Source organism: Convolutriloba macropyga, unplaced genomic scaffold (assembly GCF_964194025.1).
Source record: "Convolutriloba macropyga unplaced genomic scaffold, txConMacr16.3 SCAFFOLD_1127, whole genome shotgun sequence".
Lineage (NCBI taxonomy): Eukaryota > Metazoa > Xenacoelomorpha > Acoela > Convolutidae > Convolutriloba > Convolutriloba macropyga.
The window spans coordinates 1,314-27,078 of NW_027449802.1; the positions used below are offsets into that span (position 1 = coordinate 1,314).

Here is a 25,765-nt window from a genome sequence, read left to right on the forward strand (position 1 = left end):
TATATATTTGCCGTTGCATGTCAAATTGCATACAAGTCGTTTTTTCACAAATATCGCCAAACTCAACGGCCGGGGGCGAATATTGTGCGGCAAAATTCAACACGTATTACACAACGCAGACACGCATATGATTTATAAGTGCCATAGAATATGTGCCCAGAATTGTACCAAAAATGGAACTGTTTATATGGTAGGAACTCTAGAACTCAATAATAACTCATTTCTGCACACAAATTTGAAAATTAATTGCAGTGAAAATAATGAATATGATACATTTCTAAAATTCAACAAGAGAGACGTCAGGTGTGGGCCAGCATAACTTTCTACTGGCAATGAACCGGATTGTAAATGGAAAACCGGTAGATATTAAAGACTATCCTTTTATGGTACATATGAGGTTTGAAGTTCCCAATGGCAAAGTCAAACAATGTGGTGCGGCCATACTATCCGAAACTGCAGGTTCGTCAATGGTTTGGTGAAATGATCAAATCATGTTAGAATTTTTAGTTGATCAAATCTGCCCCCACCCGCTTTTGCTGGCATATTAAGCCTGGTTGAGAGGTTGACTTATGAAGAGACCGGCGTCGACCGGTATTGGGTATGAACAGACCTTCGTAGACCGATAAACTGTTAAAAAAGAATATGTGTCAACTTTAATTGCTGGCCGATTTTGGTCGGCGTCGATCACGGGTCAACCGACACGCGTCATGGTCCTCCAAATAAATATCTAGTAAAAGACCGATGAAAAAACTTTGAAGCGGCCACAATAGCTATCAAAGGACGGTGAGTCGACTTATGAAAAGCCTATATATCGACCATCGTCAGTTATAGAACAAACCGTGAGACAACTTCTGAAAAGCCTGTGGTTGACAATATTTGGGTATCAAAAGACCGTAGATCGACTTAGGAGATGAACGTCCTTATTTAATACGTATGCGATTTTGTATACAATGTAGTACAAAATTGTTTCCTTTTTTTCGGTTGCGACTTGCAAAAAAGGCCTTAAACTTTATATTATGAGAAGGTTTGCAGTCTGGCATTGAAGAAAGGTTTGGCAGAAATTATCAAGTTTTTTCAGTTGAAAGGGCTGTTGGAAGGGTTCTTTCCCATTATAGCCCCCTCCCCCCATCATGGTAAATATACTACAAGGGGGCGCTATAAAGCAAAAGAGCCGATGAAAGTTAATCAATGAAGCTAGTCTTATGGTCTGTTTGGTCAAAATTTTAGAATTCTGGCTTTCTTAGCTCTGTAAAAACTTCGGCATCTTATTTCTGTGTAGAAGTTTCGAATTCGTTGCCAATTAAGCAGATTAACAGATGAACTGAAAAAAGTTGAGAAACAACATATTTGACAGATATTGTGTATGACAAGACCGTAGATCGACTTCAAGAAAGACCGTGATGGAACGATATTGGGTACGAAAAGACCGTGAGTCGGCCTATGAAAAAACTATGGATGAAAAACTAAGGCCAATTTAGTGGTGCTCCAGGTCATAAGTTTTCTAAGTTACCGTATAAGGGCCGCATCAAGATCAATAAGGTGCCAAAATAAAGCCTTACGAAGTTTTTTAAGATGTCGTTAGTTATAAAATAACAAGGCAGCAGTCGGAAAATCCTCTAGTCAAGTTAACAACCGACTTCTTGAGAGTCTTCCAGTGTAATTTTTTGTGAGTTTTTCCCTCCTCCTTTCTCAACCGGGGCTTGGGACCGGCAGTGGCATAGAGTTACTATGCTCGTGCTAAACTCTGTAATTAATAGCCGCGTCAGCAATTCCAGGCGGCTATTATAGCGCTCCTAATTTTTTACAATTCAAAGAGTTTGATATGTACTGGGGCGCTGTCTTTTGTTAAAAGATCTGTTCACACATTTTTCATGACATTTGAAGTCAAATTGGAGTAGTGATTTTGGTCACGCCGATTTTGGTCAGGAAGTGGAGCGAAAAAACGAGTAGTTTTGCGGCGTGCAATTTTTTCGCTCTAAATTTAAAATAGAGTGAGAAAAAATTCTCGGTGTTTGAACAAAAATTCGCTTTCTCGCTAGAAGTCTTTTGTTCACATGCGGCAATTTCACTCTGATTTTGGTGTTTTTTTTCGATTTTTTGGATCGGATTTTTTTTCTAAAGCGTTTTCCCAATCCATACATAGTTCATTCTATGCCTGTTTGATTCATTTTTTGTTTGAACCAAAATTTCCATTTCTCGCTAGTAGTTTTTTTGGTCACATGCGGCATTTTGACATTGCATTGATTTTTTTTCATTTTTTTATTTGTTTTTTTTAGAAATAGTTTTCCCAATCCACTCATCGTCCGTTCTAGGTCTAGTTTCTTGTTTAGTCAATAAAAATTCTTTGAATTGTACGTCAGGACTTGTCTTTTACTTTGTCTAACAGACCTTTGTTTCGTCTCACCCTGAATTCTTGGAATTGACGTTCGTGAGGTCATTTCTGCTTTTAGGTCAATTGCGTGACTTGCCTCACTCAAAAGAATGACTTCTGAACTCACTTATAGAACTTTAAAATTCATGAACATTTACTAATTAAAGGTCAATAGTCATCATCTAAGTAGTGCCAAACTTATATGCCCTAATTCCTGAGTAACAAAGTCTTGAGTTTTAATACCGAATGTTATTTTTGAAAAAACTCCAATAGGGCCTTTTCCTTGAAGAGCAAATGTGTCTCATAAAAATGACAGTCCGAATCTTACCCAAAAAGTCTAGTGCTCTATTAAAAAGCTGGTGATCGAGCGGTCAATCTTATTTCTTTAGTTGTTTCAACTCATGGTAGGCCACAAGCGTCTATTGCGGCTATTTTCCGGCAATCTGTCGCTTATGTTTAAAATAGAAAACTAATCCCTCACCCAACCTCGACTTTTTTAGTCTTTTCATTAGTTTGACCCCTCAATTACTAACGTTTTATGAATCATTTTTGCTTGTCATATGGTCTCTTCAAAGTAAAGCACTTCTCAGTTTAAATTCAGATTCGACAATACCATGGAAAAACTACATTACTTTTATCAAGATTTTGGTGTCGTGTACTATATTATCTAGAAGAGTACGTGAAAAGACCGTTCAGGAAAAGCAAATGATGGGTGATATTTAATGCAAGGGTCACATTTTTTCCAGACGCTTTAATCATCAAGTTTGATTTCAAAAGTCTAAATCAAAGGACTGTATGAACCATAAATAAAAGAGGCTTTTTTACTGGAAAACGTTTGTTGTAAAAACCTCGCTTCTCTAAAAACCAGACGATGAAGTTTACTGTTGTTTATAGCAAGCAAAAATTGCAATATATATACGAACCGTAATCTAAACATCTGTATAGCTCTTTCAAAAATTTTACTCTAATAATGTGTTAAAAATATACAACTGACTGTAAGCATATAAAGATTTAAAATTTTGTTAAAAGTTGGTCGTGACAGACAATTGGCTAAAAATAGCTTTTAAAGACCTTGATGACTTGGCTTTTCATAAGGCAAAATAAGCCTGAAATAGCTCACTCAATATTATGAACACCTTTTAAACAGCTTTGATGTGCGTCTTAAATACTTCTTAGATAACCTATTCGGCTGTTTTTTCTACAATCTAAAGAGCTCTCTTTTGTTAAGATCTGTTCACAATTTCCTCAAAATTTTCTTGTCAATGAGAGGTCAAATTGGAGCAGTAATAACACGATTCAGTAGTAAGAGGAGCAGAAAACGAGTAGTTTTGCTTCAAGGCGTGACATTTTTTCAAACCGCTTTACAGTTAAGCGAGAAATTGGTGTCTGATTTTACTGCTTTTTTCGTCTCTACCTAAAAAAGTGATACAAGTGTTCAAATAATGAACAGTTGCAGTTGCTTAAATACCTCAAAATGCAACCAATGTTTTTTTTTAATATTTAGAGGCTGTTTTTGCGCATGAATTAAAACCAATTGTTGATTTTACCTGATTTTCTAGTTCTTTTCTTGTTTTGTTATTTTGTCGAGCTGATGATAGATTTCAATTGCTCTGTTTTGAGTTATAATTTAACTTAATTAGTGATTCGAATCGAAATCTAGCGGTTTTAACGAATTTGACATTCCATGTATTCAAAAATTTATTATCGAATCTATGGATTTTTTACTCTCTCTAGGCTATCACATAACACCAATTGTACAAAAATTTCAGTGTCTCTCTTGTGTCTCATTTTTTTTTTCAATTGAAAGTTTATCATTCGCAACTAACGGCTTTAACTTTTTTGACTGCTCTAATTTTCAAAAACTATTAATTATTTCAGCCTGCGCGCTTTTTAGCGGTTTTTAGTTATTTTATCACTTAGTCGCATTAATGAGAGGTCTCGATGGCCCCTTTTATTAGGCATTTGTGAGCTAATCTTCTTTTTGACTTTGACACATCTTGTTTTCAAAAACTATTTATTTTTTTTATTTTGCGAGTTCCTGAAATTTTTGTTGTTAAGTCACTTAGTCTCAATGACGATAGGTTTCTACGTTCTCTAATTAGTCTATGTAATAAGTCGATTTCAGCTTATTTAAATTTTTAATGGCTTACACTTTTAAAGACTTTAAATTTGTTTTAGAAAGAAATCATGACTTTTTTGGAATTGACTCTTCCTGCTTTGTATTTATTTTTTTGCTGTTCTGCTGATTAGTCTTTAATGATAGTTCTCTTTGCTCTCTAACTTTCTATAATTGAAATAATCGAATTGACTAAAAGTTTTCAGTTAATTGCGAAAAAATTTTATCGACTTGGATTTAGTTTTTTTTTTAGAAAATTATTTAAAAGTTGATTGTAGCCTGCATTTGATGTTACTTTTGTTTTGTAGTACCCAATTTGTTTTCATTGAAGTTGGTACGCGCTTTCTGACTTTTTTAGTGCAATGGATGTTAAAGACTTCAAATTTTATGCGCATCTCTCAATGGTTTGGATGCCTTGTATTTAGTGACAACTTAAAAAGAGGTTTTTGTCAAAAGTTAGTTACCTTTTCATTTTATTTCTCAGTGGTTTTCTACAATGTTGGAGTTTGCTGTTTTAACTCCCATGGTGCGGAGGAATTTCGAATTTTATGTTGTTTTAAATAGTTTTGTTATCCTTATTTTTCTAAGAGTTAAATAAAATTGATTTTTGTTTGCATTTGTTTAATTCGTTGAATTGTAATTCAAGACTGGTCCCGCTATGTTTTCATTTTCTTGCCTTAGGGTGTATTCTCGCCGCTACAATAAACTTAATTTTCTAAGAGTGAAATAAAGTTACTTCATATTTTTTTCAGTTCTTATAATTGTAATTCGGGACTGGTCCTGCTAAGTTTTCACTTTGTTGCACAAGGATGTTTTCTCCCCGCTCCATTAGCAACAAAAAATGTAGCAGTTTTATCAGGATATAGATTAAATCTGATTGAGGATCTTAAAAGTTATCACTTTCGTTTGCTTTATGCATAGCATTCACATAAAAGAACAGAAATTATTGGCCAACTACCCAGCCTTAGGAAAAGCAGGTGTTAAAGAAACTCATGCTACTAACATTTTCTGCAATTTGAAAACAAAATATTCGAAACATAGTAGATTGAAAACAGGACCTCTGAACCCTTAATCACTACAAATTTTAGTAATTTTTTATCTACCTTAAGGATGTTACGGTTCTGATACAAGTTCTAGATGTAAATACGGCACGAAATAATAATTCTTACTTTCGTGCCGTATTTAAACCCAGAACTGTATAATGATGCGACAAAGATTTTACAGTCAGATTTTTGCAAGGATTTTCAATCGCAAGCATAACCGCGTCTACATTACTTCTTTCAGCTTTAAAATGAAGCTGTGACACGGTACTAAATATGACACGAGTTTCTTTCGTACAAATTTTCAATTTTTTTCCATCATTTGACGTGGTCCGTAACTTGTATCTCTTTTTTATATGGAAGAACTGCTGAAATTTTATGGCAAATCGGGCATATACGTTTGTAAAAATATTTGTTTAAGTAGCTCAAATGTAGGTGTCAGATGACAAATAAATTGTAATGAAAATAAGTGTTGGTTACAATTTCACTATACTGCGGTTGTATGACTTTTGGAAGGGTGTGAAACCGTGCAAAATGCTTTCTTTCCTTTAACAATCACATGTGTTGGCTTGTTATTTAGTAGTGACTGCAAAACATTGTTTGAAGAAAGCGACAGTGATTTGGCTCAGCATGGGAGCAGCTGATCACAAAAAGAGTGAGAATCAAGTCACTCTCGACAGGGAATCTATTCAAATGCACCCGGACAGTAACATTGATCTGGCTCTGCTCATGCTGCCGAAAGACAAAACGATTCGGTAGGTGACAAGAATCCTAGCTTAGATGTCGAGGTATGAAATAATCAGATGCTCAACTCGGGTAGTCTGGTAAGAGTTGAAAACAGGTTACTGATTTGCTTACGCCGTTCAGGTTTGTCAGTGGCAAAATACAGCCCCTGCCTCTTCCACCTGATGGGTTCAGGGTACAGAAGGGGCAAACGGTGACTGTGTCTGGCTGGGGCTATAAGTGCTCAAACCCTGAGTGCAAGAAACAAGATCTGATGAATTCACAACTGCATGTTAGGGACAGGTTCATTATTAAGACTAACACACAGAGATTTACCGTGCCTCTCTAAAATAATAGAAATTGTTTTTGAGGAATCAAATCAATGATTGCCTGAACAAAAATACACTCTTCAGTAAAATTAAGAATGGCTTTCGAAACAAAAACGATCTACCATAGACGCTATGATGTATATTACTGAATTCATTAGGAAAGTAACAGATCAAAACAATTTTGTTTCAGCAGCGTTGATAGATCTCTCAAAGGCTTTCGATTCAGTAAACCATTCAATACTCGAAACTAAACTGGTTAGACTGCGTTTTGAGACCTCTGCAATCCATTTAATGAAAAGTTTTTTATTCGAGAGAATGCAGGCGGCAGTTTTACAAAAATTTACATCTGATGAAATGAGAATCGATGGAGGAGTTCTCCAAGGTACGGTGCTGGGTCCACTCATTTTCAATATCTTTATCATTGATATGTAAACGTACGCTGATAGCAAAACAGAACTGATACAATTTGCAAATGATACGCTAATTCTGACATCTGACAAAAATCTTGAAGAAAATAAATAAAAATAGCAGCCAGCGCCAATAATCTTGTAAAATTTTTTGAAGAAAACGAAATAGGAATAAATTTTAAAAAAACTGAGTTCATTATGTTCAACAAAAACGTCAAAAAACATCAGAAAGAAACATTGATAGTTAACAAATCACATATTATTGAAAAATGCGAGGCGAAATACCTAGGTTTACATGTTGACAATCAATTAAGGTTTCAAATTGAGGTAAAACTTTTAATTAGGAAGACGGCTCAAGGCACTAAAACGATTTAATAAGAAACTCAAAACCTAGAAACATGCTCAAACTTTTTCACAATGCACTCGTTTTCACTCAATCAGATTACTCAGCGGTCGTGCTACATTCCACAGAAAAAATTTGCTAACATCTAAAGAAAAACAAATCAACTAGGCCTTGAAAGCAAATTTCAATAGGAGGAAATCTAAACTTGGAAATTCCACTAAAGAACTACAAAAAGAGCAAAATCTTATTCCAATTAGTTTGATTTAAAAAATTCGTCATTTCTGGAAAATAAAAAAGGGCTTCTCTCGTCTTTTGTTATTACACTTGGCCAACCGCTCCCGACTCGGACAACTGCAGAATCAAATAGAACAAAGAAACTTTTCTGCAAATATAGCTTTAAAAGCAATAAGGTGTGGTATCGTTTTGTTCGTTCTGCAATAAAAAGTTGTAATGACCTCCCGCATTCCATAAAACAAAACGCCAATAAGAAAATCTTTAAATACCAATTAGTCAATTTGCAATTGAAAAAGTTTAAAGCAAATCTAGAATATTAGTCCTTAGTTACTGATTCACCCTAGTTTGATTTTAATTTCAAGAGCGTTTGATTTGCTGGGCTTACTTACCTACTAATTCATTATCAAAATTTAGTTATTTGAAATGTCTATTGTTTGACACGAAAAAAAATCACTAGAAGTGATTTTGTAAAAAAAACTGACATCAGTTAATTTGTGGTTGAATTTTTCTCCAATTTTGATTTGGAGCAAAACTTACATTAGAACACGGGATTTTATTAGTAATCAAGGTAGCATTTACAGAAACACCACAAGCTAGTGCGCCAACCACAATGAGAAGGGCAATTCGGCCCTTTTCAGCCATCCTTTTCTATGAAATATATCTTAAAACATTTAAAATTGGCTGAAAATGGAAATATGGATATAAAAGAATTGTTTGGAACATTTTTTCATCAAATTTCACAAAATGGGCAGTATGGTCATTTTGTGGAATTTGATGGAACAGCGTGCCCCTCAGACTGCTCACTTTAAAACTACAATTTTCTACTGTTTCAGGTATTCTAATTTTACACGCTATGTACTTTAGGTTCCACAAATAAGCAACTAATTAAAGTTCGTTTAAGTAGCTAATTATCCGACTTTAAACAGGCCGAAAAAAAAACAAAGTGAGCAAAAAGTTTCGGATCATTAAAACTAAATAATGCATAGTTACACAAACTACCTTATGAATTAAAATTTGCAGAGTGTACGTTTGATTATACAATATATGTTTATTTAAGAGAACAACCACATGCGAATGGTATTGGCAAAAAAGTTTCGATACTATAGGTTATAAGTTCTAGTTAAGATATTTTCATTTAAAAAATTTATAATATTTAGACAAAACTGCTATAAATTTTTCTTACAGCCTACTCAAAAAGACCAGCTTGTAAAGCTGGCATAACAAGTCAGTACAGGCTGAAGTATAGTGCCCGATCAATTGTCTAAGAATGCGTAATTGCTTTATTTCTGGAAAGTCTTTCTTCAAGAAAAGTGATCAGTAGTTATTTCATTTTTCTCTCTCATCTGTTTAACCTCATATTCCGAAAACTTTATATTGTTATGTTTTTAGAAATGGTATTTAGAAATAAAACTCTTTCCAGTCTGTTGTTCATGACTTTTTGCTGGAAGGCCAGTATGAAGGAAAACATTCGTAATTTGATTATTTTGTGAAATTTTCAACAGCTAATATAAAAACAAATATTTCATTATCCGAATTGAAATTACGGGATTTGAGCGGCAATAACAACTGGCTTTCAAGATGGATTAGTTCTGCTTTAGCAATATCAACGCCACCTGGATAAACTTAATTTAACAAAAAGCGTTTTCACGTTTAATTGTGGAATATGGTGACAACTTTGTCACCATTTTTCACAATCTACACTCGTTTTCCACAAAACACAAAATAAGGAATATGCTGACCAAATTTGTCACCATATACCAAAAAATAAGCCATTTTGTGAAGTTTGTGTTAATCTTGTTGAAGTTCCAATTGGTTGGGTCGCTAGCCTCTGATGAAAACTTCCGTACACTGTGAAAATACACCTAAAAATGCATTTTAAAAGTACATCTTTTGCCTTTGTAACCAGGCCGTTGATGTCCCAGTGAAGGACGGGTCTGAGTGTCAACCGAAAGGCGACCCGAAAGCAGCTTTCACTTTCTGTGCCGGAGGAATGAATAACGGCAACCCACAGGATGCATGTTCAGGTGACTCGGGATCACCCACTGTTTGTCGATTGGGAAATAGTGAGTGTCGATTTATTTCAACATCAGAGCTTCAAACCTTTTTCATATTTACAAATGATAAAATTTATTGTAGTACAGAACTTGGACAGTTTTTGGCAACTCCCACAAGAGTTTCTTGACTCTCGAAGTGTATACTCGTTATCTGCAAAGTTAACAGTTGTATGGTAACTCTCAGTAATTTATGAAATACCAGTTACGAGAGTCAGCTTTTCAATCTATGTTGGAGGTTGAATTCGGAAGCACGTACTTCATTCCTTACAGAATTTTCTGCTGGTCTATTTGTTTAATTGACTTAAGCTGCTTATAATCTCAAAGCGATAAACAAAAAGGGGTTTAGCTGCTGATGATTTTAGAGCATGTTTTCGACTAACAATTGAATGTGCAGATGCTATGCTTACTGACCTAAAATTTTTTATTAATAGCCGCCCTCAACTTCTCAGCCGGCTATTATAGCGCTCCTATTTTTTTTACAATTCAAAGAATTTGAATTGTATTGGGGCGCTGTCTTTTTATTACGACTCGAAGAGGAGTATTGGAGAAGTCCTTTTTTTTTAATCACTTTAATTGGAGTGAATTTTGAAGCAGTAAATGAAACGCGTGAAAAATTTTAGAGTGGTTTGGGTGCTGAACAAAAGTGAAGAGGGGAGCGAAAAGAGAGTGGTTTTTTGTTCATTCCGCTGTTTTCGAGAGAGCGAGAAATTGAGGCGTGAAAAAAATTTCTGTAAGCGAGCGAAATTTTGTGTTCACGTGCGGCTTTTTAAAACCGTTTTTTGATAATTTTTTTGGTTTAGAAGTCTTATTATGTTTTGTTTGATTTTTAAGGTTGCTTTACTAGTGGTTTGTAGGTTTTTGGTCATTAATAAGAATTTTATACCATTTTGCTGGTTTTTCAGCTTTTTTGCTGAAATTTAGCATTTTTTTGCGTTTTGTTTTGTTATATTGCTTTGTATGGGCTTTGAATAGACGCATGTTAGTTACTGAGTCTTTAGATACCAAGTGATTACAATTTCTTAAGTTTTAAACGATTTTTTTGTTAAGAAAAATGACAATGAACAAACATTTTTAATTATTCTTCCTAATTTTTTTTGCTGTTTTTAGCTTTTTTTCTAAAATTTGAGGATTTTCTTAGCCTATTCGGTTTTTCATATTGTTTTGGAAGTCTTTCAGTTGTCTTTTTGCTCCATTTAACGTTTTTTTGGCTCTATGTGCTCTTGTGAAATCCAAAAAGCTTATACTTTTCTAAGATTTTTTCAAGTTGTTTTTATATGCTCTTTGCGTTCTTCAAGTTTTTATAGCATTTGGGGATGCATATTGTCCAATTCAACTGTTTTTGATGCGTGTTTACGATTTTGATATCAGTTTTGAGTCAATTTATTAAACATAATTGAGTAATTGTTATGAAGATTTCCGCGAATTTTTGTGATTTTTTTTGAATTTTTGCTGAGATCTGATTCTGCTTTTTGCTACTTTTTAGTATTCTAGCTTTTGATAGGAACTTTTCTAGAGGTTTTAATGGAATGTATTTAGAGCACTTTTCAGATATTACTAACTTTTCTTAATCTCTGCTTTTTTTAATCAATTTTGATGTCTGAAAAAATTTTCTCTAAGCGAGCAATTTTTTTTTCACGTGCGGCTTTTGAATGCAGTTTTTTCCAACTTCTGATGATAATGAAGTTTGATTATGATATTGTATTAGGTTTAGGCTTATTTTGATAGGAATTGAAGTCTTCAAGTAGTTAATTTGAGTTTACTGCTAATTCGGAGGATTTTGATCAGTTTTGCTGATTTTTAGACAAAATTTAATGGTTTTTTGCCTTTTTTTTGTTTCAATACTTTAAGTGGGACTCGAATAGAAGCTTGTTACTTAAGATTTTTTCGGTTACCAATTGACTAAATTTCTCTTGGTATCAATTTTTTTTCTTGGGAAATTTGGTAGAAAAATTGAGAAATTTTAAACCATTTTTCTTTTTTTTTTGGTGTTTTTCTCTTTTTTAAATCTGAGAAGTCTCCAAGCTTATTATGACTTGCCCATTTTCTCGCGAACTTCTCATTGCTCTAATTGCAAAGGAACTTTACTCGGTTTTATGCTTCCTTGTACTATTAAAAAAACTCATTAAGTTTTTCTAGTTTTTTTTTGTTCAATATGTGTTCGAATGCCGTTTCTATTCTTCCTTATTTTTTATGGCGTTTGTGGTGGTTCAGGGTTCACACTAGTTGTTCTATTTATTAAGTCATAAGTATGGGCAGTTTTATTTTTCGAGTCGTTTCCGGAATTCTTCCGGCTATGTTTTTTTTTAAGATCTGTTCACACATTTTCATGATTTTTGAAGTCAAATTGGAGTATTGATTTTGGTCACGCCGAAACAGGAAATGGAGCGAAAAAGCGATTGCTTTTGCGGCGTGAATTTTTTTGCTCTAATTTCAAAGTAGAGTAAGAAAACGGTGTTTGAACAAAAATTCGGTTTCTCGGTAGTGGATTTTTGTTCACATGCGGCAATTTCACTGATTTTTACTGTTTTTTCGATTTTTTGGATCGGATTTTTTCTAAATGATTTTCCCAATCCAATCACTGCTCATTCTAGGCCTAGGTTTTTGTTTGAATTAAATTTTTATTTCGCGCTAGAGGTTTTTTTGTTCACATGCGGCATTTAGACCTTGATTTTCTGTTTTTTTTTCTTATTTTTTTATCTGATTTTTTTAAAAATGGTTTTCTCAATTCACTCATAGTCCATTCTAGGTCTAGTTTTTCTGTTTAGTCAAGGAAAATTCTTTGAATTGTACGTCAGGACTTGTCCTGCTATGTTTTTTTACTTCGTCGAATAAAAAAATGTTTAGCTTTACCTCATTTTGCCGCTTTTTCAACATTTTGCGTGATATCTTTTTGACTTCTCTAGGCTCGTTTCTCTCTTCTCTCATTCTGCTAAAAGTGATTTTGAACATCAGTTGCTCAGCAAAGCAATTCAAAATGAACAGAGTCACTATAAAAAATTGCAGTCAGAAGTAGAAACGGGATAAACCCATAAAGCCCAATTTTAGATGCCCGCTATTTGAACGTAGTTCCTATAAGTCTTAGTTACCATCTCTAATGCTTATTGGTATTGATAGTAGCCCCTGTAGCCTCTCTCTAAGAAACAGAAGTACGTTATGTTCAACTACCGAATGCCATCAAAATAAATCGGACTTAAAAAAATGTTTTTGTACAAAATTTTTTTTTCAATATCTTCTATTCTTTCAATCCCAATCATGCTAATTGGAATCAACGGCGGCTATTTTCCGGCAATCTGCCGGGTATGTTTCCGTTTTTAGATCTAATTTTCGAGTTGAGGATGTTTAACTGCAATGTTTAAATTCTAACTACCTTTTCGAATATAACTTAAAGTATAATTTGAATTATTTAGTTTTCTTGTCGACCATTTCATGCTTCTGCGCTAATAAAAGGAAATTGAAAATTAGTTTCCCTGGTCAGCAGAACATAACTTACTTAATTTTGCTCAATCATTAGTTCTGATTTCAAATAACACTTTTATCATTCACTCGTCTAATTTGTCTCACCTCTCGCGTTTTTGTCTTCATTAGGATCAAGGATGATTTGACAAAGAAAACCAACAATCGTCCAGTTGAAAATGTCTATTGATTTCCTCTCTCATCCGTTGAGACCATAAATGAAAAACGGGGGTAGAAAATATCTTTTCGGTAAGGAGAGACATTCAATTCACTATAATTAAAGAAAAACAAAAAAAATTGAAAGGACCGGCCGTCATCGTTTTTTTTATTGTATTTATTGTATTTTCTATAGATGGCCCCATTGCATCAACATAATTTCGGAAAAAATAAAAACGAACGTTTTCACGAATCCGATCATGTACAGTTTTACTCTGATGGAGCTAATACACATTTCAACATTGCAAACTAAAATGGTTTTATTGTGGTCAAATTTCTTTCACTGGAAGTCATGTCACCTATTATTATGCATATGTAAATCCTGAAAATTTTTCATAACATTAACGTACGTATAAGAGAGCCTATTAAAACATTGCAAAAGCGACATCAAATGTAAACAAGGAGGATCGGTAATGTGCGTTCGCACATTAAGTTCCGGCCCCGCTCATCTACATTTTTCACTTAATTGTCTACCAAATGAGGAAGAGATAAAAAAAATTAACATATCAACATATCGTTCAACAAACTACTAAAAGAATAAAACAATCTACTCTAGAGGGTCTATGAGACCTGTGCCTACCATAATTTGACTACGAGAAAAGACGGCAATAAAAATCAAATAGTTACAAATATTAATTTCGACCAAAACTCCTTGTCCATTTTTGAAAACCACTAATAATCAAATCAAAAGGGCATATGACAAAATTTATACTCGGAAGATTAACCGGTACTTTTTGAACAAAATATGGGACGTTTCCTCAATGCAACTTGGCAACAAGTCGACTAGAAATGAGCAAAAGCGGAAAAAGTTTATTAAAACATTGCTTTTTTTTTAAAAAAAAGTATTAAATTCGAACTGATTAGAAACATTACGAATCAGAAGAAATCATTGAGAGAGTCTTTTATACCTCAAAAGAGAGCAACTGAGGCCTTTCATTATCCAGGATATGTCATACGACTACAAAAAGAACGACAAATACAAGCAAAATTTGCATGAAAAATTATGCACGAAAACGATGTACCCCCAATCAAATAAAGATTAAGGTGATCACTAAAAACAAAAAAATCACAATTCGTTTGCATTTTATGGAGGTGACAACATTTGTAAGTCAAATGACGCCCATTATTGTGATACTGTGAAAAACCAAAAACCTACAAAAAGGGGCAAATTTGCAAAAATCACGAAAATTGGTTTTATGAAAACTGGTTGTTCCAAGAAGAAAGACCAATTGAGGAATATAAAACCGTTATGAAAAGCAAATTGTATTTCAACAAGATAAATGATGTGAATTGTATATAGAGATGCTTAGCTACAATTTAACAGAAAAAGAATTGGCAGATCTCAAAAATCTTTTATTTATTAAAAAACAAATATTTTCAAAATTCATAGCCAACAAAAGCTTTCGACTAAAAGAGTAGACAGTTTGTCTTGCAACTACTCGGAAAATTAATTGCGACTGTTATTAATGAGACTAAATCATAAGACTATAAAAAAACATTAAATACAAGCTGAACTAATAAGTTTCAAAAACAATTTTACGAAACCACAGTTTTGAAGCCATTAAGTTTATAAGACATTAACCGCGAGAATATAACATCTTTACTTTCGTCTCCTTTGGTCATCATAACATCTTTTCGTAAAACTACTATCACAAAACGACAACAAAAAGAACCACAAAAACTGAGAAGTATCAAACTTCACTAAATTCTTCTAGAACAAATTGTCTAAGCCCAGAAGACATCATTTAAAAAGCTTAAACAACAGAAAAACAATTGTTTGATTCAACAAAACATTTAAAGAGCTCTAAATAATGGAGCTAATCTACGAAAAACATACAACATTGAAAAATACGAAAAAAAAGCAAACCAGAACAAAAAGGGATACGTTGAAGAATACTATTACTCTTTTCTTTTTAGAAATTTAATTCAAAAGTCAAAACAGCCGTTAGTTATTTACCGATATCAGCTATTTAAGTTCAATTGTTTATCTATAGTTGGCCACTGAGACCTTTAATTACACAATATTTGGCATATGACAACAAAAATTAACAACAAATAAAGGGCAAAAAAAAACTTTACCAATTTATGCAAGAGAACGGTGTCGCAGCCCTTCAAACCGTATGTTATAGAAACAAAAATCATGTTCAGTTTCAAATGCTGTAAAGTTTTTTTCAGTTAGATTGTTAAATAATGTGACAATTTACAAAAGAAACAAAAACAACAGCAAAAATGGACAATAATGCACAAAAATCAGAAAATTTTGTATCAAAAATCGTAGTACCAAAAGCAAGAAAACCTTCTGTTAAAACAATCGGCCACAAAATTAGTTTATACTCTATAAAGAGGAAAGGTTGACCTGTACTTACTGAGTATAAGCAAAATGTTGACTAAAATAATATAAAAAAATTCACAAGTTAAAAATCAAAAATTTCTTTAAAACAAATCTATTGACTAACATAAGAGACATTAGGTAAAAACCGAATGAATAGAAAAGGTTCACTTGCACCTCTTGAGGAAGAAATTGAGATCGTTGAATGGTCGAACTTAAAAATCAGACTGCCAAAAGAATAACAATTGAAGGCAGAAGACAGAATTCAGTTAAATTATACTAAAACTCTTCCTCAAAGCCATAAAAACCCTTTGGTTCTCTGAAAACAAACTGTATATACATTCGGTCTCAAATGTACGTAAATTGGAGCTGTCACATTAACGGAGCCGTGGAAAAAAATATAGTCAGTAATTAACATTAAAAGAACAAAAGCAAAATATTTTGAAAAAAGGCAGCATCAAAATAAAAACCAAAAAGTCTTTGATTCTAAGAGTCCTTGATATTATCGAACCTCTCCGTGATTTTGTCGCGAGCCCAGCAAACGGACCAAGTGTTCCAAGTATTTCCGAATTAGACCAATTGTTGAGTGGAATTCTCCAAATATTGAAAAAAAATATGCATTTTGTATAATTATCGAGTTAAATCTGCAAAAAACGGCAAAGTTTTAATTCCAGAAGACTTTCATACGGCGCCTAATTGCAACTAGCACTCTTTTTGAGACTAGTGAGTCTGTGTTAAGGTTTCTAGGTCACTAAGTCTGGCAGACTTTAACAAAGTGGACCAAAAAAGCATATGTTGTGCCATTTTTGACGAAAAAAAATTGAATTTTGAAAATTTTATCAAAAATTTTAGGCAAAAAAACATCAATCAAACAATTCAGCAACGCTCTTCTATTTCTAACGGTAACAACAACACTCTGCCGTTAAAAATTTCAACTTATTTTGAATTATATTAGCGAAATTGTACCAAACTTTAGCAAAAATTACTGAAAATGTGAACAAAAACAGTCGAATGTTAACAAAACTTTAAACCTCGATAACTCCCTGTAAAACACGAAAATCAAAAAAATCTTTTTGATTCCGTATTCTACGCTGGACGGGCTTTTTAATGATACCACTCACAATTCTCTACGATGAAAAGTTGAAAATAAAATCCTGGGTGACAAATTGCAAATACTCCAACACATATATCAGGAATGAAAAAAATGCTCACTTTCAAAATCAAAGCATTAAAGTATTTTACTTCTGGGCGGAGATCTTTGATTAAACGAATTCAACTGATTGCAAAAACTAAATTTATCAAAAAGAAGATAAAGACAAAATGAAAACCAAAAACAAAAAATGGTTCAGCAACACCCAGGTTTTGGTCCAGACCCAAATTGAGCTATGATCAGACCCAATCGAGCGCACACCCCTGTGTTCCCAGACCGAAATTACAGGGTCTGGAGAGCGGTTCGAGCGCACAATAGTCTGGACCATGGTCTGATTTCAGTCTTATCTGAGGTCAATTCGGTCTGGACGGTCTGATCATAGTCTTTATAGTCTGGACCATGGTCTGGGTTCGGTCTGATCAGAGGTCACTTCGGTCTGGATGGTCTGATTCCGAGTGCATTATTTTTTTCAATTTTTTTGTTCGTTTATTGAGAGATGTTGGCTCTGCCCAGAGGCAACCATAAAGCAGCGTTCCGATCAGAGACTCATCTAAAGTCCGATTACTCTGATCAGAAACAAGGAGTCCAGCTGATACCAAATGCCGGTCCCCTCAAGAGGAAATTTTGATTAACTGAAGACCACGACGTTTCTTGTGGAACGCTGTCTAAGTTCATCCATTGAGTCAGAAATGTGAACAAAGGGGTATGGTAAAATTTTTTTTCTCAACAGTTAGGTTTTGTTTTCATTAGCAATATTTTCAGATTTGGCTTTTCCTTAGCTGATTTTAAAACTGCGGACACCAGTTTTTATGAAAAGAATATATTATAGCAAAATTAAGAGATTTGTTCATAATTAAAATCTTTCTCTGATCAGACTATTTTGAGCGCACTTGAGTCTGATCATAGTCTGATTAAGGTCTGGGCAATGGTCTGAAATTGAGTCTGGACCATGGTTTGAAGATGGTCTGATCATAGTCTGTTTATAGTCTGGACAATGGTCTGAATTTGGGTCTGATCATAAGCGCACTATAGTCTGGACAGTGGTCTGGGTTCGGTCTGATCAGAGGACATTTTGATCTGGAAAGTCTGATCAGAAATCAATTTGGTCTGGACGGTCTGATCAGAGTTAACTTCTCTCTGAAAAGTCTGATCAGAGGTCATTTCAGTCTGCATAGTCTGATCATAGCTCAATTTGGGTCTGGACCTAAACCTGGGCAGAGACTGGCTCCAATAAACGTTTCAGAACACCAACATAAATCAATTTGTAATAGTAGCACCTGCTACGGCTATAATCACAATGTTAAAAAATAGGAGAAAGACCACTTTATGACTTTAAAAATACAACATAAAATTAAGTAAGAAAATTAAAACAACAGGCAAATTTCACAAGTTACAAATAACGGGCCATCAGAGCAATTGAGCCAAATTTCATCAAAAACGAAATCTTCAAAAAATGTTGACATTTGTAAAAAAAAAACAAAACATCTTTTCATTGAACTTCAAATATCCCTACCAGATGACATAAAAGCTGCAGTAAAATGAATTTTAATGCGTTGAGTTGCGTGACCAAATCGAGATCCAATGAAAAAATTGGAAGATTTGGACAGAAAGTGCCAAAATCGGATTACTGTACAATTTTTCTGCCAAATAATTTTGTAAAGTCATCTTAAACACTCTACCTAGCACTTATTTTTAAAATCAGCGCTACATTGAGATTTCATTTGGTTATGAGCTCTAAAAAAACAGACGTCTTCAAAAAATGTACCGCTTTTCAATTGTTTCGCTAAATTTCTTCAAAGATGTTATCAGGCTACATCAATGTCTGAATTGTCCTAAATCTAAATATTGAATTTCGAAAAGAAAAAAAAATTGAAAATTGATTATAAACTCGGATTAATAGGCAGAACTAATGTAGCAAAGATCAAGCCGAAAGAAGGTTGAACAAAAGAGCAGCTTTTTCACCTAGTAAGGACGTTGTTTTTGGATTTTTTGGAATAATTGAGTATGAAATCAAAAACTTATTTTTTGATCTTTGTGTGGGCTAATAAATAGTTATAAAGCGTCGTTGCAAAATGCCGTTTCTGAATCTAAAAAATCATGGTTTTTCAACTGTATTCAATGATTATTTACTTTCTCTATGTTAATTTGTTCGGAAATCTAGAGAAAAGAAGCAAAACATTTGAGGTTTCTTCTTGGTCTATTTTTTTAGTCGTCATTGCATTAGGAATCAGAAGCCTGCTATTTCCAAAAACCGATCTCATATTTCAATTTTTTATAACCTTCTCGCCGGCTGATCGTGATAACATATCTTCCTATGCGAGCCTTCTTGTTTGTGATACGTTCAATTAAGATATTCTTGTTTTCTCTGATAAAAGTCCGAGCACTCCAAATGAAAAATTGTCGCAGTTGAAGTCGAGCTTCACTCAAAGATACAAAATCGCTCCAAAATAGCTAAACATCTATTTTAAAAAGCGACTACTAACTGGGCACTTTAGATCATGCTGCGCATCAGTAACTGCCATTAAACTGTATTTTGCGCCAAAAACCGAAGAATCGAAAGCAAGCGCATTTTCAGATTAAACTTGAATACAGATTGCCGAAGATACAAACAATTATTATGAAGCACTATTTCAATTCACCAACTAGGACATCATACGAGTCAAATGAATCTTCAGGAGGTGCCCAGAGAATCTACATAAACGGGCAATAACTATTAAATTATACCATAAATAACAATTTTAAAAACATAGCTGGCAGATTGCCAGAAAGTAGCCGCAATAGCTTTGTAGATCTGCAGTCTCAAAAAACAGTAAAAAATACAGACCAAAAAAGCTCGTCTTTTTATTGAAGGCTGATGTTATATTTTGATTAAAAATCTGTATAAGTTTTTGCTGTCTCTATTAGCTGCTCTCAAATAACCTTTATTTAGAGTGATACATGCCCACTTGACCTTATCTCTTTGAATTTAAGTAAAAAAAAAGTCAATTTCAGAGTGAGGAAGTCATCTTTGAGAGTGAAGTAATGCGACCACAAAAAATGACGTCACGCACGCAATTCAGTTGAAATTGCATACGAAATAAAAAACATAGCAGGACAAGTCCTGACGTACAATGTGAGAGTTTTCATTGACTAAACAGAAAAACTAGACCTAGAATCGACTATGAGTGAATTGAGAAAACCATTTTTAAAAAAAGTCATAAAAAAAATAAAAAACAGAAAATCAATGACAAAATGCCGCATGTGAACAAAATAACCACTAGCGAGAACTAAAAATTTAATTCAGACAAAAAACTAGGCCTAAAACGACCTGTGAACGGAGTGGGAAAACCATTCATAAACAAAATCCATCCAATCCAAAAAAATCGAAAAAACAGTAAAAATCAGAGTGAAATTGCCGTTTTCTCACTCTACTTTAAAATAAGAGCGAAAAAGCTCACGCCGCAAAACCACTCGCTTTTTCGCTCCATTTTCTCTATCGGCGTGACCAAAATCACTACTCCAATTTGACTTCAAAAATCATGAAAATGTGTGAACAGATCTTAAAAAAAACAGCCGGAAGAATTCCGGAAGCGACTCGAAGCATCAAAATTTCTCAAAAAAAACCGGAATTGCAGCTAAAGTTATCATTACCTTTTGTATTAACAATTAAATCATTACTTCTCCAGGTCTGATCTAAAATTTTGCAAAATTTAAACCAATGTCAACAAGAGAAACAAAATGCCGCAAAATTTTATATTATTGAAAATGATTTGTGACGTTGAAAAATTCCAAATAATTAGGATGACCAACATACTGAGAGGCTGAAAAAGCTGACAGGAATATCAATTTCCCTCAAATATATCTTGATTCTAATCTCAAAGATCGCAAAATCAAACGGCAGATAATCATCTTAGAAACTAAGTTAAATTTTTCAAAAAAGAAAGCTCAAATTTAAGAATCAGAAAACCACTACAATTAGATTGCAAATCACTGCAACTAAGACAAAAACAACACATACTTCTTCATTGATGTATATATTCGACATGATTCCATACTAAAAAATAGAAATAAGCGGAAGTTTTGGGAAAAGCTTTCGAGAAAACTCACAGCGCTGCCTTATGATGAATTAAATCAATTGCAAACCAAAGAAATGACGAAAATGTAAGAAAAAGTTGAAATCGTTCAATTTTTAACAACTGAAGAAATCAATAACGAATTGTAGGTACTAGGACAAAGCTAGAATGGTAAAAAATAGAATGTAGAGAATATGGACACAATGTAAGGAACACCGTAACCAAAAGACCAATTCTTGATTTTTGAAAGTTAAAAAACAAACTAAAAATCAAGAACAACGAAATACATTTGTCTTCAGCATTCGAGACATAGAAAAAGCAACGAGTCATCCAAGACAAAGATCCATCCTCCTGAACAGAACAAAAAAGAAAAAGCAGAATTCAAACATACGAAACATTGAACTTTTTGCAAAAAAAATTGTCAAAAAAATATTGAGACTGCAGTTATGACAAAAATTTTAACTGTTTTTCAACAACTTTACACCTAAACATGATTGAATTTTTATTGAAACGAAGTTAAAGTCCCTCACGTTGAACAAAAAGACCCTTTCTAGTAATTAAAGCCAAAATACAAACAAAAAAAAACAGAAAAATTGAAAAAAAAAACAACCAAAATTGGATTAGCATATGTACAGTTTTATTAAACAAAATTACATTGATGTAAAAAGAGGCGTTGAGCACATGAATTATCAAAGGTAAGTTGCCATAGGTACTGACAGATGATTGACAAAAAGACGGCCGGAAGATCCGAAAATGAAGAAATTAATAGGAAAAAAAGCCAAAGCCAAAAGAAAAGACAAAGAATCGGTTTTCGAAATTCAAAAATCAAAATTAAAAAAAGAAGTAAAAAAACATTTACATTTTCGTATTCAGCAAGCCATTTTATAGCTATCCTCCTATATAGATTAAAATGTAGAAACGTAATGCAAAGATTTTAAAAGATTAAAGAAAAAACAAGATTTTAAAATTTTGAAATTGCACTTTTGAAAAAAAATTTGAAAATAATTCGATTAATATTAAAAGAAAACCATATCCCTGACAGTGCACAAAAAGATTTTCTTGTATTGAAATCCAAAAAAAAACAAACATAAAACTGAGAAACTGAGGAAAAAACTGCAAAAATCGGGCAAGCATGTGTATAATTCTATAAAACAAAAGAACCTCACGTTATAAAGAGACATTTAATGCAAGAAACATCAAAAGTAAAATGCCATATGCACTGATTTTTTTAAAATTTTTTAATAAAAAATCCGCTTTAAGATGCAAAAATGAAAAAATTAATTTAAAAAGCCAAAAATTAACTAAAAAATCAAGAAATATGTGCCAATTTTGACCTTCAAACGCATATGCAGGCTCTGCCGGGGTTTACATTTCAATATAGCATGCATTGACTAATAATTATTTCTACAAAAAGCCAAATTACAAGCAAAAAAACGGACACTTAGACGAAAAAACGGCTAAAAACGGTTATCTATATGTGCCATTCAGTCAAAAACTACTTTTCAAAGTCAAAAAGTCATTCACTAAACGCAGCGCATGATCAAATTAGTTCACACGGCAATTTTAAGCACTTTCGCTTTTAGGTCAAAACATCGTCTGAACGAATAGTACTTCCGGTAAAAAAAAACCTTAAGAAAACCAATACTCCTCTTCGAGTCGTAAAAAGACAGTGCCCCAATACAATTCAAATTCTTTGAATTGCAAAAAACCAAGGAAGGACAATAATAGCCCCAGCTATCGCTGTGCGGCTATTAATTATATGTTGCCATTAGTCATGTTGCCATTTAAAACAACACCACTTATTTTAATTTCTATCGAATGGTTCACTTCTGCAATCACATAGTTGCCTCGAGACTTTCGAGAGTTGCTTTTCTTACTCACTTTAGGTATGTTCTTGTGCGGTGTTGTCTCATCTGGCCCAGCCCCTCCTGAGTGTGGTGTGTATCCAGGCACCTATGTGGATATCACAGTACCCAAAGTCATTCACTTCATTAGATCAACTGACAAATCTCTCCAATCGGCAGGACATCAATCCCGAGCTTTAACATCTGACGTTGCAGCCACACGTGATGTTGATGGTCCAATCATTCAAATGATTCTCATTATTATGAAATTAAATTATTAAAAATTGCAGTTAAAAATTGTTTAATCAACATATTTCATTAAATCTGATTACCAAGTTTCAAAATGAAAATATTGCTCAAATGAACTTCTTCATGAGCCAGTTAGAAAACACAAAGTTTTACCTTAATTATACCATAATCCAGTTAAACTTGAGTTGAGGTCAATGTTCCGTTGAAAAAATATCTCAGCTTTATGATACCTTCCCTCAAGTTAAGGTATCATAATAAGGTATCCTCAATTCGAAAAATAATATGTATTCCTAAAACTTAGTAACGATACTGTGAATGGATCATAAAGGTAACGCCAAAAAATTTGAGAGCATTTCTAAACGAACCATCATATTGGGTTTCCAAATGAAGATTTGCTTGTTTTTTGTCTGTTTCTTGCACAGATCCTCCAAGGAATCCATTTTCCCATGCATCTTTAAGGCGCTTTCCAATAATTTTGGGCCTGGTGGTGGTCCTGTATAGGCCGAGAACTACTGACCACTGAATGCACCTCAATTCAATTCAAAACTTTAAAGCAAAGGACAAAATTTTTCAACAGGGTTGATTTATAGGGAGAAATATAAAACAAACGATGCCCCTTTTTCATTTCAATTAATCAAATTTTGTACTTGAAAATCTTTTCTGAACTGATCTTTTACCTTTAATTCAAAGTATTTACATGAAAGATTTCATTGAATACGTTCAAGTCAATTTTAACTTAATTTAACGTCCTTGATGCAGTTCAAATTTAGCTGGACATTATTAATACAAATTTCACTTTAAATTTACATCTCAAAGTAAAGTATATTAGTATTTTTAGTCAATTTAGGTTATCAATTTTTCATATATCTTAAACCTCAAAAGTCCTTGTAATAAAATCGGCTTAAAAAATAACTTCAAGTAAACTATTTTACAATAAACTTCACGTAAATGTTTTTAATTTAAGAATCTGTAATTTATGAAAAAGTAATAGAAGGCAATGTCGCTTTCACGTTTCAAGCAGGTTGAGTTTAAAGCATTCTCACATAAACTTTTCAAAGGTGTACAATATACAATTTATTTCGATATATTCGACATCGACAAACATAACCTAATAACGTCATTTTTAGCATTAACGAATAAAGTTGGTAGAATTGCTTTCACTGGTTTGCTCTGGTAACAGCTAGCTGGGGCTCGGAGAGGAGAGCTTAAGGAAAAAGGGGGAATGAAAAGTGGGTTGCATGAGGGGAGCTAAATGAGCATATTTTATGTCTTCAGAGCTTCAGTGAACTATAATACACTTAGCGACAAGCCAAGCTCTAATAGAGCCGCATTGAGACCTAATGACTTCCACGCTTTACCTTCTTATCCCGTTTTTGAGAACGAAAAGTCAAATGGTCAGGCAAATCCAGCTTTACAAAGACAGCATAGAAAATTGCATAGAACAAGGCACAACGAACTGCTACGAAGAAGAATGTTAATGCAGAATTTCGTATTCGAGAAATCATAAACTGGCGAAAACGTAAAAAGACGTAACTAACTGACATAACTATATATAAAGAGGAATGAATCAACCAGATTTTAAGCACCTAAATTTTAATTCAGTAAAAACAATCTATCTCCAATATCAGTCCCACGAATCTCTCGTTCTTAGTTCTCGATATTCTATGTTATATCCTTCTCTCAAGAAAGACCAACTTCACTTCACCACAAGTTCAGCTCTCTCTGCTTTTATTACTGAAGTTTGAACCCATCTACAATATCAGAATTACTATGGACTCTCTAAAATTGGACTACCATAAGTGCAGCAGTGATCTCTACCATAACAGCAGTGAGCTACTCCTTAGCAACTTCTCAAATCACAATATAATAAAAGCGAATGAACAAAGAATTTGTTCAAACCACTGCTAAGGAGTACGGCAAATGTGCCTTTCTTACGTATTGTTTTGTGACGATTTAAAAAAGAACGATCGAATGATCTAAACGCCTTCTTGATACAGCGCTAACTTCATACAGCTCCAAATGGCGCTGAATTGCAGGCCATTAATTGGTCTTACTAAGAATTTGTTGGTAACCGATTTTCAAAATTCAAGTTTCCGTTTTCAATTGCGACACTTTGTGATAATGTCCAGTTTTACTTCTACAGTAAAGCAAATTTGCTGTTCACCAAAGGTGTCTCATGTGGCAATCTCTAAAAGAACAGAATTAAAAAGGAGCAAACCATAGAGTGTCAGATAATTATAAGGGATAAGAATAAAATTACAGCCAATAAAACTTCTTACTAGAAAACGTGGGTTCTAAAAAGGCATAGAACAATTTATGAAACTACTATCACAAATAAGCATGGGATACATTTACCTCAATCAAATTCTTTCTAAAAAATAACAAGGGTAATCAAGGGTTAATTTCTGCCTTCGGCTATTTCAAATACCGACAGTTTTACATCCGGCTCTTGCACAAAACCCTCAGGGGAACGTGTTGCAAAACACTTTAAACCTGGTTCGACAGTTCTGTTCTGAATCCATCTTCATATATATTACTTATCATTTCAAATTCTTCTATCTGTCAAGTTTATCAAGTTCTGTCTGTAGTGATCTTTTGACGCTCGCAATGAAGTTTGTGCGCAGTAAAAGGGGTATAGTAAAAGAACGTGCTTAGTAAAAGGTGTTATGAAAAATGCTCCTAAGGTTCTAATGTAAACTCAAACTTTCTGGTTGGTCGATTCAGAAATGCAAGGTCCTCTGCACAAAAAAATTATTTGGCGTCATATGTGTATCCTGTTCGATAAACTACAACGATTTTGCTATTGCTGCCACAGAGCAGCAAATAATCTCTAAGCGCCATTGATAAAACTCATA

At 33.6% G+C, this 25,765-nt stretch overlaps 1 protein-coding gene across 1 annotated transcript; it reads left to right on the forward strand.

The window, feature by feature from the left end:
* The first annotated feature begins 299 nt into the window (after positions 1-299).
* Positions 300-22,989, forward strand: LOC142355345 (trypsin-1-like). The gene is made up of 5 exons (XM_075407546.1): positions 300-459; positions 6,108-6,282; positions 6,395-6,542; positions 9,470-9,626; positions 22,704-22,989. Exons 1-5 carry the CDS (start codon positions 333-335, stop codon positions 22,940-22,942), a joined length of 846 nt encoding a protein of 281 aa, XP_075263661.1. The 5' UTR covers positions 300-332; the 3' UTR covers positions 22,943-22,989.
* Positions 22,990-25,765: the final 2,776 nt, after the last annotated feature.